The sequence below is a fragment of the Tinamus guttatus genome, unplaced genomic scaffold, assembly GCF_059628265.1.
Source record: "Tinamus guttatus ecotype Peru unplaced genomic scaffold, ASM5962826v1 Tinamus_guttatus_pri_ptg000241l, whole genome shotgun sequence".
In the NCBI taxonomy this organism is placed as follows: domain Eukaryota; kingdom Metazoa; phylum Chordata; class Aves; order Tinamiformes; family Tinamidae; genus Tinamus; species Tinamus guttatus.
In genome coordinates, this window is record NW_028288775.1 from 1,003,506 (window position 1) to 1,019,024 (window position 15,519).

General features: G+C 44.4%; 1 protein-coding gene across 1 annotated transcript; it reads left to right on the plus strand.

Moving 5' to 3' along the window:
• Positions 1 to 955: 955 nt before the first annotated feature.
• Positions 956 to 15,122, plus strand: HHIPL2 (HHIP like 2). The gene is given in 10 exon segments (XM_010219637.2): positions 956 to 1,397; positions 4,527 to 5,179; positions 6,243 to 6,386; positions 6,741 to 7,072; positions 8,455 to 8,581; positions 8,943 to 9,088; positions 10,517 to 10,598; positions 13,876 to 13,958; positions 14,777 to 15,064; positions 15,067 to 15,122. Coding segments are annotated over 10 exon segments (2,295 nt in total). The 5' UTR covers positions 956 to 1,013.
• Positions 15,123 to 15,519: the final 397 nt, after the last annotated feature.

Genomic DNA, 15,519 nt, shown 5'->3' on the forward strand with positions numbered 1-15,519 from the left:
CTTCCTCCTGGTTTGAAGGATCAGAAGTTCTTTATGAATGTAAATACTCTGAGTTCTTGTCTCAAAGCAGCGTGTCTCCAGGAAAGGGAGAGAGGATTTAAGTTTTCTTAAGAGAAGTAGTTGATCTGATGAATAGATATCCCAAGTTGATCCTTAAAGCTAAAGGAATGAAAAGCAAAGGAAGCTTCAAAGGCGGTAGGCTCTGAATCTGCATCTGGCATATTTCCAAATCATTGTAGTTTAGGTAGAGACATATTGTCAATAGACTGTTGCACTGTCAAGGTGCCACAACTTAGAACCACAGCAGAAAAGTGGGTGATGGTTAAAAATCCAGTGGTATCTTTTTCTTTTTTTTTTCTTCAACAGAGCAGTCATTTCCTAATAAAGATGAAGAGACTGGTAGTTACAGAGCATTTCCAGCTGTGACTTTGCACTGGGGCTTTTACTGAGAATCTAGAATTGGGAACTTCAGTTTCCTCATGAGCTACATACAACTAGATGGTTGGGAGTAAGTGATGATGTGGGGGGCAAGGAGGGGAGTTTCAAATAATTGGAAGGGGAGTTTCCAAATAAGAGAATTTCAGGTTTTTTCCTCCACTTTTCTCTTTTGACCCTCAGCCACAGGATAACCAGTCCCAAGCCTGGTCTGTTTTCAGAAGCAGAGTAAAAGAGTAGTTAAAAACTGAGAAGGATTCATCCTGTGTTTTGTAAGTGGAGAGAATCCAATTCTGTATGTAGTTATAATACATTGCGTTATTTCATGTCCATATTTCTTCATGAATGATTTCTGAGCCTATTTAAACTAGGCTGTAGGATTAGATCTGTGAATGCTCTTAGGGACATGAGAAATGTCCGGAGGGGAGGGCTCAGCCAAGTGACGTGTGAGACACCACAGAGGCAGTCTGGAGGGTTTCTCTCCAGCCAAATAGTAAACTTGGAAAGAGGGGGAGAGAATGTAAGCAAACCTGAGCAAACAGTGAGCTCTGCAGCTGGCAAAGAAGAAAGCACAGAGGATGAATGAACCATACCGTGAAGAGGTCGAGGATTTCTATACATCTGACCTCAAGAAACACGCAGGGCAGAAAGCGAATGCTTGGCCATGCGCAGCTAGGAGCCGCAGCAGCTCTGGAGTTTCCTTTTCTTGCCCACATGTCTTTCTTTGCCTGTCCTTGTTATGCCAGACAGGCAATCTGCTGGGGCATCCTCAGTGCCTGGATTATGGGCCACCTTTCCAGCCCCCTTTTCACTTGGAGTTTTGCACTGCCTATGAAAACTTTGGCTGCTGTGATCAGGAGAAAGACAACAGTATTGCTGCAAAATACTGGGAGATCATGGATTATATTGATCCCCAGGGGCATAAGCTGTGCGGAAGGTATATCAAAGACATCCTATGCCAGGTAAGACAAAGCATCTGAATCCTACACTTTGGGCTGACTGGGGTGGTTTGTGGCTCCAGTCATCTTTATAGCTGTGTCACTCTGGAAAGAGACATGAAAGCAGGGGCAAGGGGACTGTAATGGCAGAGTGATGACTGCAGGAAGCGGGCATTTTGTGAGGTGCTCTGTGTGAGGCACCTTGCTTGGTGGTCCCCAGCAATATGCAGGGGCGTTTGGTAGCAATAATGGCTTATCAGGCATTGCTCATCTCATGATGATGTGAATCCTGCTGCTGTGTTTATTTTCTTGTTAACAGTCACAGGTCAATGTTGTTCTGTTGTGTCTGCAGCTAGTAGGTGGTGCTTGACAAAATCTACAAGATCAAACGATACAAGAATTTCAAATGATGCTGCGCCAGATAATTCTTGTATTTGGATTCCTGTGTTTAGTGACAGATGTGTAAAGATTGCGTTCCTGCCTAGGATGCTCCAAATCTTGCAGTTACTAAAATACAACAACATCTAATAGCAGGTTCGTGCAGCTGCCTGCCCAGAGGCTTCAGCTGCTGCGCTCCCCCAGGTGCGATGGTAACGCGGCAGCAGCAGGGACCGTGCAGGGACGGAGCCCCAGGGCGCAGCTCTTCTGTGCCCCTCTCCTTAGAAAAAGAGCAGAACTGCCTGCCTCTAAAGTGTGTTAGTTGTGCGAGCAGGGCTGAATGCCTGCCAGAACACAAAGCAGCCAAGACACACTTGTTCTCAAGAACAAAACAGGAAAAAAAAAAAAAAAAAAAAAAAACCTCTTCTAACTAAAATTTCCTTAGCCCTAAAGCTTTATTTGTTTATCAAATATGTTGGATACTGTTAGGATTTTGGCATCTTCTTGAAGAAAAATAATTTTTGGTATCAGGGATGCAAAGGAATATGCTCAGGGTTCTCTTTGTTGTTTTACTGTTCATAACACAAAAGGTACATTATAACTCCTAGTAGAACCACCAACATTCGTGTTTAGAATTTTTTTTGCGTGTTGCAGGTAGATTAGAAACTCAACAAAAATGTGACATTTGCTTTTTATAGACTTGGATTACTTATTCTGCAGGATATAGCTTCATTTTTGCATTTGTTAGAAATATATTGTGCAGCATATAAAAACATTGGGATATTTATTATCTAGGTAATGAATTAAGACTTTCTCATCTTTCTAGAGTAAGATTGCTGTAAAGTTTTTGCTGGTAAGGAGCTTCTAATTGCATTGCTATTTCATCTTTTGTTTAAGTCAGTGACACTCATGGGAGTAAGGTTGGACATGAGTGCTTCTTTGTTTCTGAGGGGTTTTTTTGTTGTTGTTTATTTGTTTTCTTATTATTTATTTATTGGCAAATGTTATTTGGCTGTCAAACTAGCAGAGGAGCAAAATCTACCAAATGGTCTCGTTTTAGTGATGTCACTTTGCTGGTGATCTCACTTGGAGAGAGTCAAAAATGTGTCTCACTTGGAGAGAGTCAAAAATGATGAGAGTCTACCCTGCTTCCAGTGTCCTAATAATAATTAGTAGCCACTACCTGTGACACGTCAGCATGTGTTTAGTGCCCCATCGAATGCCAGAAGACACACGCACGTCCGTTATCTGGATGTGATTCTGCCAAGTGCTCATTGCTGCCGTCTACGCCAGGACGTCGGGTAGGCCACTGGATCATGCGTTTCCCGCTGACACTCCAAATCATCTGTTTCTATTAAAAACTAACCTGAAGAGGCATCCAGATTGTTTATAAAGCAATCCGGCTCTGCTGGTGGAGCTGCTTCAGCTTATACCTGACAAAATCGGGGGCTGTATTTACCTCTTGCACTTGTAAACATTTGCAGGTTTAGAAGCTAGCCCTGAGCTGAGCTCTCCTAGGATTAGTCTGAAAATTGAACACGAAGCTCTGAAAACTGCCTGTAACGTTCTTGAGGAGATGATGTACAAGTTATGGAGCTGCAGAACAAAAACTCCCTGGATTCATGGCCCTTGCTGCACACGCTAGAACCGCTGTGTGGCCACTGGCCGAGAAAATGTCCCTCTGCACAGAAAACAACCTTGCTTAAGCTGATCAAAAGCATGTGATAGAAGCCTACTGCAGACAGAACAACATTTTTAATTTTTTAAAGCCAGTTTTAATCAGGCCTGACATGTGATTGCTTGAATGTGTAGTGTTAGTCTACTGCACCCTGGTTTGGACCAGCCGAAGGTTGTGCACTGCTCATACAGGTCAGCCGGCCGTTCTGTCCCCTCGATCGGGGCAGTGTCAGCTTCGGCACGTAGCGTTATGTGGTTCTGCACACACTTACGTGCACTGACTAGGAAGAAGCTGGATATTCTTGCAGAGAAACTCCGAAGTGGCACAGGAAGTATGAAGCTGATCTTAACTGCTTCTGCTCTATTAAACGGTTGTATTAGCTGTGTTGCTTCATGCACACTGGAGTGAAATGGATGCAGACAACCAACATTTACTGCAAGGCCACTTAATCCTGGGAGTTTACGTCCATCCTGAGGAATGCCTCAACCTTGTGCCTCTTGCCAGAATGTGCTGTAGGCGTTCTTTGCCAGGCAAAAGATGTGTGGGAAGCTGAATGGCTGGAAAAACATAGCAACTGTTCAGGGACTGCATTTTCTTAGAGATCGTGAGCTGTAGGAGACCCTCACACTGCAGACTTGGCAGAAGGGAGATGACTGAGCTCAGAGATGCTGAGAAAACACCCTGTCTCAGAGGAAGCTGTTTTATTGGTGGTGGTAGCTCTTGTATCCCGTGCTGGGAGCTTGGTTCTGTTCTAGCCCCTGCTGAGGCAAATTAAAAAGTTTTCAGAGAACTTAATGAAGTAATCACTGCAAAACAGAAAGGAGAAGAGCTTTAAACTTCAAGTGAACTCTGTGGAGTGAGCAGATGTAATGGAAAACATTGAACTAGCTGCAGGGATGCATCAGTGGGTCTGAGTCAGCTTTCCAGGACTCAATATGCAATGCAGGTTAGGTGCTATCCACTCTTTTGCACCTTTCTTAGTGAATTCCTATAGGGCTAGGTGACTTGTTTTTCATTTTATTAATTGATTACTTCTGTGAAGGTATCCCTGCTTCTCCTGTATGTGTGTGCACTGTTTAGTTTTCCTTACTTCCTAGGAATGTTCTCCATATGCTGCACATCTCTATGATGCAGAAAACCCTCAGACGCCTCTTCGAAACCTCCCAGGACTTTGCTTTGACTACTGCTCTGAGTTCCACTTCAACTGCTACTCTGCTATCAGCCTGTTGACCGGTGACAAACACATCCAGGAGTGCTGCGAGACGAACAAGACGCGCTTCTGTAACCTCCTTAACCTCCACGATAAGGACTATTGCTTCCCCAATGTGCTGAAGAACACGGACCTCAACCGCAACCTGGGCTCGGTGGTGGAGGACCGCAAGGGCTGCCTCCAGCTGTGCCTCACGGAAGTGGCCAACGGGCTGAGGAACCCGGTCCTGATGGCCCATGCGAACGACCATACCCACCGCATGTTCGTAGCGGAGCAAGTGGGGGTGATCTGGGTCTACCTACCTGACGGCAGTCGGCTGGAGGAGCCCTTTCTGGACATTAAAACTATAGTGTTGGCTACGCCGTGGGTAGGAGATGAGAGGGGCTTTCTGGGGCTGGCTTTCCACCCCAGGTACAAGGACAATGGGAAGTTTTACATCTATTACTCTTACATGGATAAGAAGCGAGTGGAAAAGATCAGAATCAGTGAATTGAAAGTTTCGGCATCTGATATCAACAAAGCTGACCCACACTCAGAAAGGTAATAGCTCACATGGGACACTGCTGTATGCCGTGCTGAGAAATTACTTTCTGTCCTTGTCCACCTCCTTCCTTGCAAAACCTGCAGGTTCCCAATCCCTCTGCCTTAGGCATGTGACCAGACCTCTTATGAAGCTAACAGTGGCAGGTTGGCCCAAGATCACAGGGCAAACTTGATGGAAAAACAACTAAAATCAGAACCAAGGATCTAGACTTGCAGATTTCCTTCCACGACCATCTTGTACTCCTGCCTTTTTTTAAAAAAAAAAGAAGCAGTATGTTACAGCTTTAAGTCTTACCTAGAATTTACATTTGCCCTGATGTTACTATATATTGTAAGATAACAAACTGAAAAAAAACAAAAAAAACCCACTGGTTTTAGCACTCACTACAGGAGTACTTCATTTAAGGAACTATATGTTTCTTTAAGTGATCTGGTATGCCTCTCCCTTTCATTTCCCCTCTCTCTTCCCCACTCTGTCTTCCCACCTCTCCACCCCCCCCCACAAAAGAAGGGTAATTATCAGTCACGAAGAAGAACTTATTAACAATAAAAACTTGTTTTGAGTTGTACAATTACCACAGACCCCCCCCAATCCTTCTAAAACCCTCAAATTCATCCATTACTTCTCATACAGAAAAACAGAACCCACCTGTCATGAGCAACTTTGTTTTAAGGTCAAACTGTTTTTAAGGCAAAATCTTACACATTTTTGGTTTTGTTTTTAGCAGTTTTGATACTGTTAGGCCTACAGTGGTGGGCAAGTTCTGTAGCAGAAAGGCCCTCATAGGGCACGTTAAAGCCCTAGTTCATGGGCTGTCGCGTGGCAGTGCTGGAGGCGCTGGAGGTCTGGCTTGTGGGAAGCAGGTTTCCTTACGCCAGCCTTGTGCTGCAGGCTCTTGCTGTCAGAAACAGGATGCAGCTCGGCCTTTGCACTGCATTTGATAAAGCTGGAAAGTCTGCAGGGCTGGGAAATTTCTCTTCCTTCTATAGAGCCTGTGATGCTGCAAACTCACCAGAAGTGCAGTACCTGCATCTGGAGTTATTTCCCTTTTCTTTGTAGGAATCTCCTGGAGCTTGAAGAACCAGCTGCTAACCATAATGGTGGCCAGCTACTCTTTGGTGTGGATGGCTATATGTACATATTCACAGGGGATGGAGGGAAAGCTGGCGACCCTTTTGGAAAATTTGGAAATGCTCAGAACAAGTAAGTAGGAAGGCAGGAAGAAGCTTTGAGCTGCTGCAGCAAGGCTTGGAGGTATGACAACATGGAAGAGGAAACTAAAAGAGCTTCCTAAAGCGCTTGGGCATCTGCAGATCAGTCTGCAGTATCTCAAAAATCAACTAACTATTACATTTGGAAAGCTGAGGGCTCCCAGTTCTCTGATAGGCAGATGAATCTTTTGTGATCTGAATGGATTGCAGGACATACCATCCATTTGGCTTATTTCTGCAGGACAGAGAAGTTCCCTTCTGGAAAGTGGGGAGGAGAAGAGAATTGTTTATACTTGGTTCTCATGCTGGAGTTTACAAACCTGACTTTATCTGCCTTTCTCTCTAGGAGTGCCTTGCTGGGGAAAGTCTTGAGAATTGATGTGGATGGAAAAAGCACCACTGGGAAGCCGTATCGCATCCCCCCGGACAATCCCTTCGTGTCTGATGCCAAGGCCCGCCCTGAGGTTTATGCCTATGGGGTCAGGAATATGTGGCGCTGCGCAGTTGACAGAGGGGACCCTGTCACAAGAAAGGGAAGAGGAAGACTCTTCTGTGGGGATGTCGGTCAGAACAGGTTTGAAGAAATAGACATCATCGTGAAAGGGGGAAACTACGGCTGGAGAGCAAAGGAGGGGTTTCAATGCTACGACACAAAGCTTTGCCATAATTCCTCTCTGGGTAAGGAGAACTTTCTTGCGCTTTCTTGGTCTTTTAATGCTTAAAGACCATTAATCGTATTACATGTGTTTAATTAATTATAGTGCCTTTTTTTTTTTTCACTGAAGCTAAATAATCTAGTGTTGTGTGTTGAAATGGAGTTTACTCACTTGTTAAGAAGAGAAGTCCTCTCTCTTGAGTCTTGGAGCATTGACGTGTAATGATGTCCAGTGTCTTCAGGGAATTTCCTGGCATGCAAAGCACCACATAAGTTTAAGGTCCAAACCTGTGCCTTTTGCAGTCAGTTTTTCCAAAGTCAGGAAGACAACAGATTAAGTACAACAAGTAATATTTTGTTTTCTTCAGAAGCCCTAAGCCATGTCTACGGCTAAGGCAAGACCAGGGTTTAGGGAACAGGCTGGAGCTGAGTTCCTGAAACAAGTCCTGTGGTGGAGGCAGCACACGCCAGAGCTACGCTCTGCGTCTGACTGGGGCAAACTCGCTTTCTGCCTTTGTGTTGCTCTCTCTGAAAACGATGGTCTTCGTGTAAAGATCTTGGCAAAGCACTGCAGAAGAACTGGATGTTATTATAAAGCCCCTTAAGCCATGTGAAGCAAACGCTTGGTCTCAGGCTCATGTAGATGTTTCTGGAATATTTGTATGATCAGACAAATGTAACTGTGGAGTGTTATCAATATTTCTCCTCTTTGGAGCTGGTATCCACATGGCTCTTTAAAAAAAAATCTTAAAATGATCCTAACATTGATCTAAGCCTCAGCTGATAACACACCTGCTTTAGATTTTGCTGGTAAGCCACAGTTTTTAATGAATTGTATTTATCCTCAGCATTAAAGACAAGCTATTTATTCTGGAGGAAAAAAAAATGAGGACAAGACTAAAATTTAGTAGGATTTAGTAAGGGATGAATTCAATTTTAATACTGTCAGAGGCAATACCTTTACTCTTTATAAATCTCATGAGACTGACAGCACATGCATAAAGATTTAGAGTAGAATTGCAATTGTTTGATCGCATCCTCTACATCCTCTTCTGTAGAAATTCTGGCATTGGAAAAGTCAACCTGTTCAAGTGACTGGTGCTGTGACACCTTCCAGCAATATACTGTGTTATATTGCTTACTGGATGCAAAGAATCTTTCTCCTATGCATAGGGATGAGCATGAGCAAGTTCACTGAGCAAACTGATGAACTACACAGAAAGCTCTTTGAAGCCCTTGAATCAATTCTGTAGTGGAGTAAATAATTGAATCCCTACAGAAATTTAGCTATGCTGTTTATTCAATTATACCAGTCTTTTTTGCACCTATCAGTGTTACTGACCAATTGATTTTCGATGCTCCCTAAATGTAATTTTTCTGCTTTTCACACACCTGTATTTAACAGATGACATTCTTCCAATATTTGCATACGGTCGCAATGTGGGGAAGTCGGTCACTGGCGGTTACGTGTACAGAGGATGTGAATCGCCCAACCTGAACGGCCTCTATATTTTTGGTGACTTCATGAATGGGTGAGAAAATTCTTTCCTCCCCAGCTCCCACATCGTCCATGTATTCGCCTTGCCTGAGCAGAGTAAGCGCATCAGAGTATCCTGAAACCTCTGAGCTGGAGCGAATGATTGGATTAAGGGATCTGTTTGGTCAACATTGGCCAAACATTCTGATTGGGATCTGAACTTCCTCACTTTTCCAAGTTGGGGTCCTTAGGATAGCGCTGTGAGTGTGTTTCTTTTTTTTTTTTTTTTCCTAAGGAAAAAAATTAAAGCTAAGTGAGGATTCATAGTCTTTATTTTGTGTCACTAATGCATAATTTTGGAAGGTTCTAACTTTAATAACGGAAAAATAAAACACAAGGTTTTATTTTTCATCTAGTCGACTTATGGCTTTACAGGAAGATGAGAAGACAAATAAATGGAAGAAGCAAGATATCTGCATTGGTAACACCAAAGCTTGTGCTTTCCCTGGAATGATCAGTTCTTATAGCAAATTTATCATCTCCTTTGCTGAGGATGAAGCAGGTAAGGTATCTCAATAGCTAAATATTCACTGGAAATTGCACTCTTGGAGTGCTTGCAGCTATCTCTGCATGGCCCGTAGGGTTGCTGTGTGGTTCCGAGGTGTCTCCTGCCCTGTGAGGCTCTTGCAGGCCTGATGGAGCTCAGGAGATAAATCCTCATGAGAACAGAGTCTGAACACTCAACTCGTGTTTGTTTCAGGCTTACCTCTCCTTGGGCGCTATTTATGCCACTCTATTAATAAAAAGGCCAAGTCGATAGTGGGTTTTTTTTTCTTCCACTTAACAGCTTATTCTTACTTCAGTTTTTATAGTTTGTATGAATCTCTTCCTCTTTCTTAGTATGTATTCCTCAGACTTCATAACACACTTCACTGCATAGATTATAGACCAAAGCTTCATTTGGAGATGAAGAAAGCCTCCAGTTTCAAAATTTAGTTCAAATGGGTGAATGCTCATGAGGACTAGAACTTTCATCAAATGCATAGATTGTTCATCTCCGTACAACTTACCTGACAAAGACCTATGTGATGCAATGTATTTGCAGACTTTTTGAGTGAATCCAGATGTCCTTTAGTAAATTCTCATATTTCATGATTCAGCAGAAAACATTTTTTTAATGGGAAGATCATGTCTGAACTTGCCTGCTTATTCTGTCACAGATAGAGAGGGTGACAGAGGAAATGTGGGTTTATTATGAAATATGTACAAATATTTTCAACATGTGGATAGTAAATATATTTTCTACTGGATGTTCTTTTATAAGCTAGTGTGAGGCTGTAATGCAACTTGAAATGCAAGCAATAGTGGGCTTGGGGTGTTTTTGTATTTGTTTTCTCTCCAAGCTACAGTAGCTGGTCTGGATACTGCTCTAGTGGCTGCTGAAGGGAAAACACAAGGTGTAGTTGCTTTCCTCAATCCCCATGTAGTAACAAGAGGCTCCTGTCTTGCATGGAAAGCCAATATAACTCCTGTTGGAAAATTTATTATTATTATTTTTTGCTATGATCATGAGATGACTAAATATTTGTTGTGATTTTTTTTTCTTCTTTCCCCTCTCTATTTGTAGCTTCTGGCTGCTCCTTTAGTACAAACAAGCTTTTAAAAGCACATGTTTATGTAGAGGAAAGTCAGCTTTTAGAGGGCCGTTGAGGCTCTGGCCGTGCGCTGCGCTGCCGCGGCAGCCGCTCTGCACCGTGGCCTCCCGGGCAGGAGCAGCCCCGCTCTCCCCAGCTCTCTGCCCGCAGGGGCAGCGGCAGACCGGGCCCCCTCGTTGCACGTAAGTCACTCTCCAAGGGGCTCACTGAGGGCATGTGCCTTTCTTCCAGCTGAATTAGTGGAAAAGCCAGGGAAATAGGGACATAGGGAACAGGTTTTCACCTTGGGCATTTGCATCTAAAGGTTTTCTTTATTTTTTCCCACCTCTCTTTAGGTGAGCTGTATTTTATGTCTACTTCCTATCCCAGTGCCTATGCGCCACATGGATCTCTCTACAAGTTTGTTGATCCTGCAAGGTTAGTAATTAAAGGCTCTGTGTGTGTGTGTGGTTTTTTTTTTCACCTTTTTTTTTCTCCTCTGTGCCAAATTCTTCTATAATCACTGTGTTCTGCAGCTATCATGCTAGATAGAGTACTAAGTGCTCCTGATAACACAGTCTTAGCAACCTACACATCCAGACTTCAGTCTGTGTTAGCCCGCTGAGCATCTGCTTCAACTTTATCAGCTGCAGTAAAGTTGTTCCATGCTCCTTGTATCTGTGCACCCAGAAGTAGATCATATTCAGACCTCTTGAAGATCTGGGATATTTAGGATTGGAATAATGTCTGGTTGTGTGCATGTCTAAAATATAGCAGTGGTTTTTTTTTTTTTTTTTTTTTTTAAGAAAGACAATGCATATTCTTCAGGGCATGTAAGCATTTTATTTGCACTTGAACGAAGGACCTTATTAATTCAAAGTAATTTTTGCAACAGCAGAGAGTCTTCTCTCTATTCTGTTTCACTCCATACTGCCTGTCATGCATCACTTTCCATCATAAAATACAGGTCAGGGGTGTGAACTGTATCCTTGCAAATGGACTGATAACCTGTGAAACAACAAAACAGAGTAAAAGGCTGATGGTATATGAGTATGAGACATATGGTACATGATTTTTCACCTTAACAAAAATAAAGAAAGAGTGAGCTAGCCTAAACATTGAGAGCTTTAGCATCCTGTGCTTTATCAATAAAATCCCTGCAGCCCCTGTGTGACTGCCTAACGCTGCATCAAGACCATCAGTGTGATCAACCTGTGAAGGGAGGAATGCAGCCTTTGGTTTTGCAAACAGCCCTAAAAACCTTTTCTGAGGGCTGCCCCTCTCGGAAAGGTTGGAGGGGCCGTGCAGTGATGCACAGTGTTCCTCTGCACGGGGGCAGCAAGGCCCTGCTGCCAGGAGCAAGGTGGGTTTGCTGCTCTGAAAGGCTTTCTGGAAACAAGCCAGTTCCTCCACGTGCTTTTGCAGCTTTCCTATTTATCACTTCTAGAGCAAGTTCAGGCACTTAATCCCTTGGCTCTTGGGGATTTATTCTTGTATTTTCTGGCTGCCCTTGTTACTTTAGCCCCTGATGCTGTGTTCATCTCTGCCCTTGTCTGTTTGGCTAAGCACTTAGCAAGCTTGCCTGGGCTGTACAAAGCACTGGCAGTTCCTGCAGAAGCTGAGGCTGCTTGGCCCTGGAGCAAATCAGTTCCTGACAGCTCCAGATCCTTGTTTGTTCTCTGGCCTCCTGCTGTCATCATATGTAGAGACTCTCCATTTTTCTGTGCCGTTTTCATGCTGTTCATGGGATACTGTTCAATTTATTCATCAATGACCTGGATGAAGGCACAGAGTGCTCCCTCAGCAAGTTTGCTGATGACACGAAATTGGGAGGAGTAGCCGATAGCCCAGAGGGCTGCGCTGCCATCCAGAGGGACCTGGACAGACTGGACAACTGGGAGGTGAAAAACCTCATGCAATTCAACAAGGCCAAGTGCAAGGTTCTGCACCTGGGGAGGAATAACCCCAGACACCAGTACAGGCTGGGGACCGACCTTCTGGAGAGCAGCTCTGCAGAGAAAGACCTGGGCGTCATGGTGGACGACAAGTTGACCATGAGGCAGCAGTGTGCCCTCGTGGTCAAGAAGGCCAATGGGATCCTGGGGTGCATTAAGAAGAGCATCTCCAGCAGGTCGAGGGAGGTGATCCTGCCCCTCTACTCAGCCCTGGTGAGGCCACATCTGGAGTATTGTGTCCAGTTCTGGGCTCCACAGTACAAGAGGGATGTGGAGCTGCTGGAGAGAGTCCAGCGCAGGGCTACAAGGATGATCAGGGGCCTGGAACATCTGCCCTATGAGGAGGGGCTGAGGGAGCTGGGCCTGTTCAGCCTGGAGAAGAGAAGGCTGAGAGGGGATCTGATCAGTGTATATAAATACCTCAAGGGAGGGAGTGCAGAGGACGGTCATGGTCTCTTTTCAGTGGTGGCCACTGATAGGACTAGAGGAAATGGCCGGAAACTGAAACACCAAAAATTCCATAGGAACTTAAGGAAAAATTTCTTAACAGTGAGGGTGACAGAGCACTGGAACAGGCTGCCCAGAGAGGTTGTGGAGTCTCCTTCTCTGGAGATCTTCAAAACCCGCTTGGACGCAGTCCTGTGCCATGTGCTCTAGGTGACCCTGCGTGTGAGGGGGGGTTGGACTAGATGATCTCTAGAAGTCCCTTCCAACCCTAAGCATTCTATGATTCTATGATTCTATGATTCCTTTCCTGTGTGCGCGGTGGCTTGGCTGTCTGGTCGCTCTGTGACGCCTCGTGCCCAGCACAGCCCTCCCCCTGGCAGCCCACGCACCCCCTGCTCCCTGCCGCGCTTCCACACACACTGCCCCAGGTGAAGCCCTGCAAGTGCCTGCGGGAACAGGGATGCCACCTTCCTGGGGACAAGCCTGTCATTTCCCTATGGACCTCACAGGAAAACAGAAAGCAGCAGATCCAAAGTGTCCCCACTTCAGGTTCGTCTCTTTACCAGTGCTCTGAGAGCCAGCAGAGCGGGCACTGGTACCAAATCCCCTCAGTCAGGAGGGGAGGGGAAGAGATGTTAGGCTGTGCATCAAAATAATAATATATAAAAAAGTTTTACAATCCTGTTTTAGTTAGTAGTCTGTCCTTTTTATTTATTTAAATTGAAATGATGTGGAGCAAAAGTCTGGCTGTTCTCCATGTCTGAAGGAGGGTGCTAGTTAGCTAGCTGTGAGAAAATGTGCTGCCTCAGGTCATGCTCCGCGCTCTTAAGCGCAGCAAACTGGAAGAGCCTGCTCATGTGTGTCCTGGAGCCCTTCCCTGGGGGCTCCCCGTTCCTCCTCTTGGTGTCCCCTCCTCCTGTGACCTGCCACCTGACAGCTTTGCCTCAGGGAAAGTGCCCACGGGGCTTTAGTGTTGGAGCAAGCTGCCAGGAATAGAGCAGGAGAGGAGCTGGATGCAGCTTCTCTGCAGCCATCACTTCCCGTGCCTCCTTTCCCGACCCAGAATGACTGGCCAGAATGATGGTAAAAGAGAAGCTTTAGGATTCCAGGTGCTGTTAGTGATCAGGCAGGGATTAGCATTAAGGCTCAGGTACTGCAGTAGGCTCAGATTCCATCAGAACTGTGCTCTAGGTGCCTGCTTGCTTTCATGCTTTTTCTAGCAGAGGCAAACAGCAAGGGAGGACTGATATGTGCCTCTGGGACAAATAAAATGCTATTGCTCATTCATCTGCATGTCTTTATGTTTTTTCAAGGAGAGCTCCACCAGGGAAGTGTAAATTGAAGCCTATTCCAGTGAAAACGAAGAGTAAGCGTATTCCCTTCGCTCCACGGGCAAGTAAGTTACTGTCAGTGCAGAGCAAAACTGTTACCAGTCCTAAAGGCAGGTGGTGAAGAGGGTTAGTGATGTTGAAAGCACGGAGCAGAAGCAATCTTGAGAGCAGATAATTTCACCTAATGAATGCTTCTCTTGCTAATAGGTACAATGGCTTTTTAATCCCCATCGCTTTAAATCTTGTCAAGTAACACTGAGTTAGGGAATGGGTGGCTTTGATGTAGGCATTGGGTTCGGAATGGGAAGTTCTCAGTGCCTGTCCCAGCTCTGCTGCAACTTCCGTGAGTCAAATAATGTCACAGAGCCTTTCCATAAAACCAACAGTTAATTTTCCTTTCAGCTGGCCTTTTTTTGTGTGTTTTTTTTTTTTTCTCTCCTGTCTAGGACCTAGGCAAGTAGAGCAGGGAATGCCTCTTACTACTGAGTAGAAGCAATGTCTAGTGAGGCGAGGTTATGCTTTCTGGGATTTCCAGATATTCGTGTAATATGAATAATTCATCATGTTAAGTCCGCCAAAGAGAAATGTGCATGCTTTCATCTTATTATTTCTGGACTTATTTTCCCAAATACATTTTAATCATTGCTAAATACATATTAATTTCTCTTCTAAAACTAAACACACTTTATTTCTAAGAAATCCAAGGCTCCTATAATAGAAAGAAGGAGGTAGGTAGGTTTATGCAGTCTGTATTTCTTTTCTTAGAATGTGAGATATTTTTCTTAGCTGTGGCTGCTCCAGTAAGGTTTGATATCAGCCATGTTTCTGAATCAGCCTTTCATCTTGGAGCAGGGATGCTAAAATACATGATTACTTTCCTCAGAGACCATCCTTGAGCTGCTTAATGAACCTCCAACCACCCAGCCTCCTGGAAAATCCTCTTCTGCTGGAGTCACCCAAACAAGTTCTTCTAAGAAAGCTAAGACCACCCCACCCAGCAAAATGAAAGCATCCACGTTGAAGCCAACTTCAGCTGGTAAAAAGACCCAAAAAATCAAAGCCAAGGCTAAGCACAGGCCAAAGCAGAAGGTGAAGGTTACAAAGGTTTCCAAACCTACACCAGCACCATCCTCAACAAAAAAGAACCCCCGCATAACCAGAACCAAGAAGCTTCCCCACAGAAAGGAGCAGTAAGTAAGGAGAAACTGGTGGAGAAAAGAATAGATTAAGAAATGGCTTTTGAAGCTGAGCGAGATACCCCAAAAGCAAGTCATTTAGAAGATGGTGACTGATTTGGTAGGTAGAAAGAATACTTTCACTAGAGATCAAATTAAAAAACACCAGTATCAGTAGGTTTGTTATGCCAATGAAGTTTCTTGGGATAAATTCAGTATTGAGACCAGATGCTTCTCCATTAATGCCAGTCTATATGTTCTATTAAACCTTAACAGCACCAATATTCTCATATTAACTTTCTTTGCAGATAGTTCACTTGTTGTGAAGTCCTGTTCTGTCATAAATAGTTACAAGAGTCTCTGATAAGTGTTTGCTCTTAGTGTTCGGCTTTGTATATCTATACTAACAAATACAAGTACCTGCAGCTTTCAGAGCAGTTTAGCAGGCCTG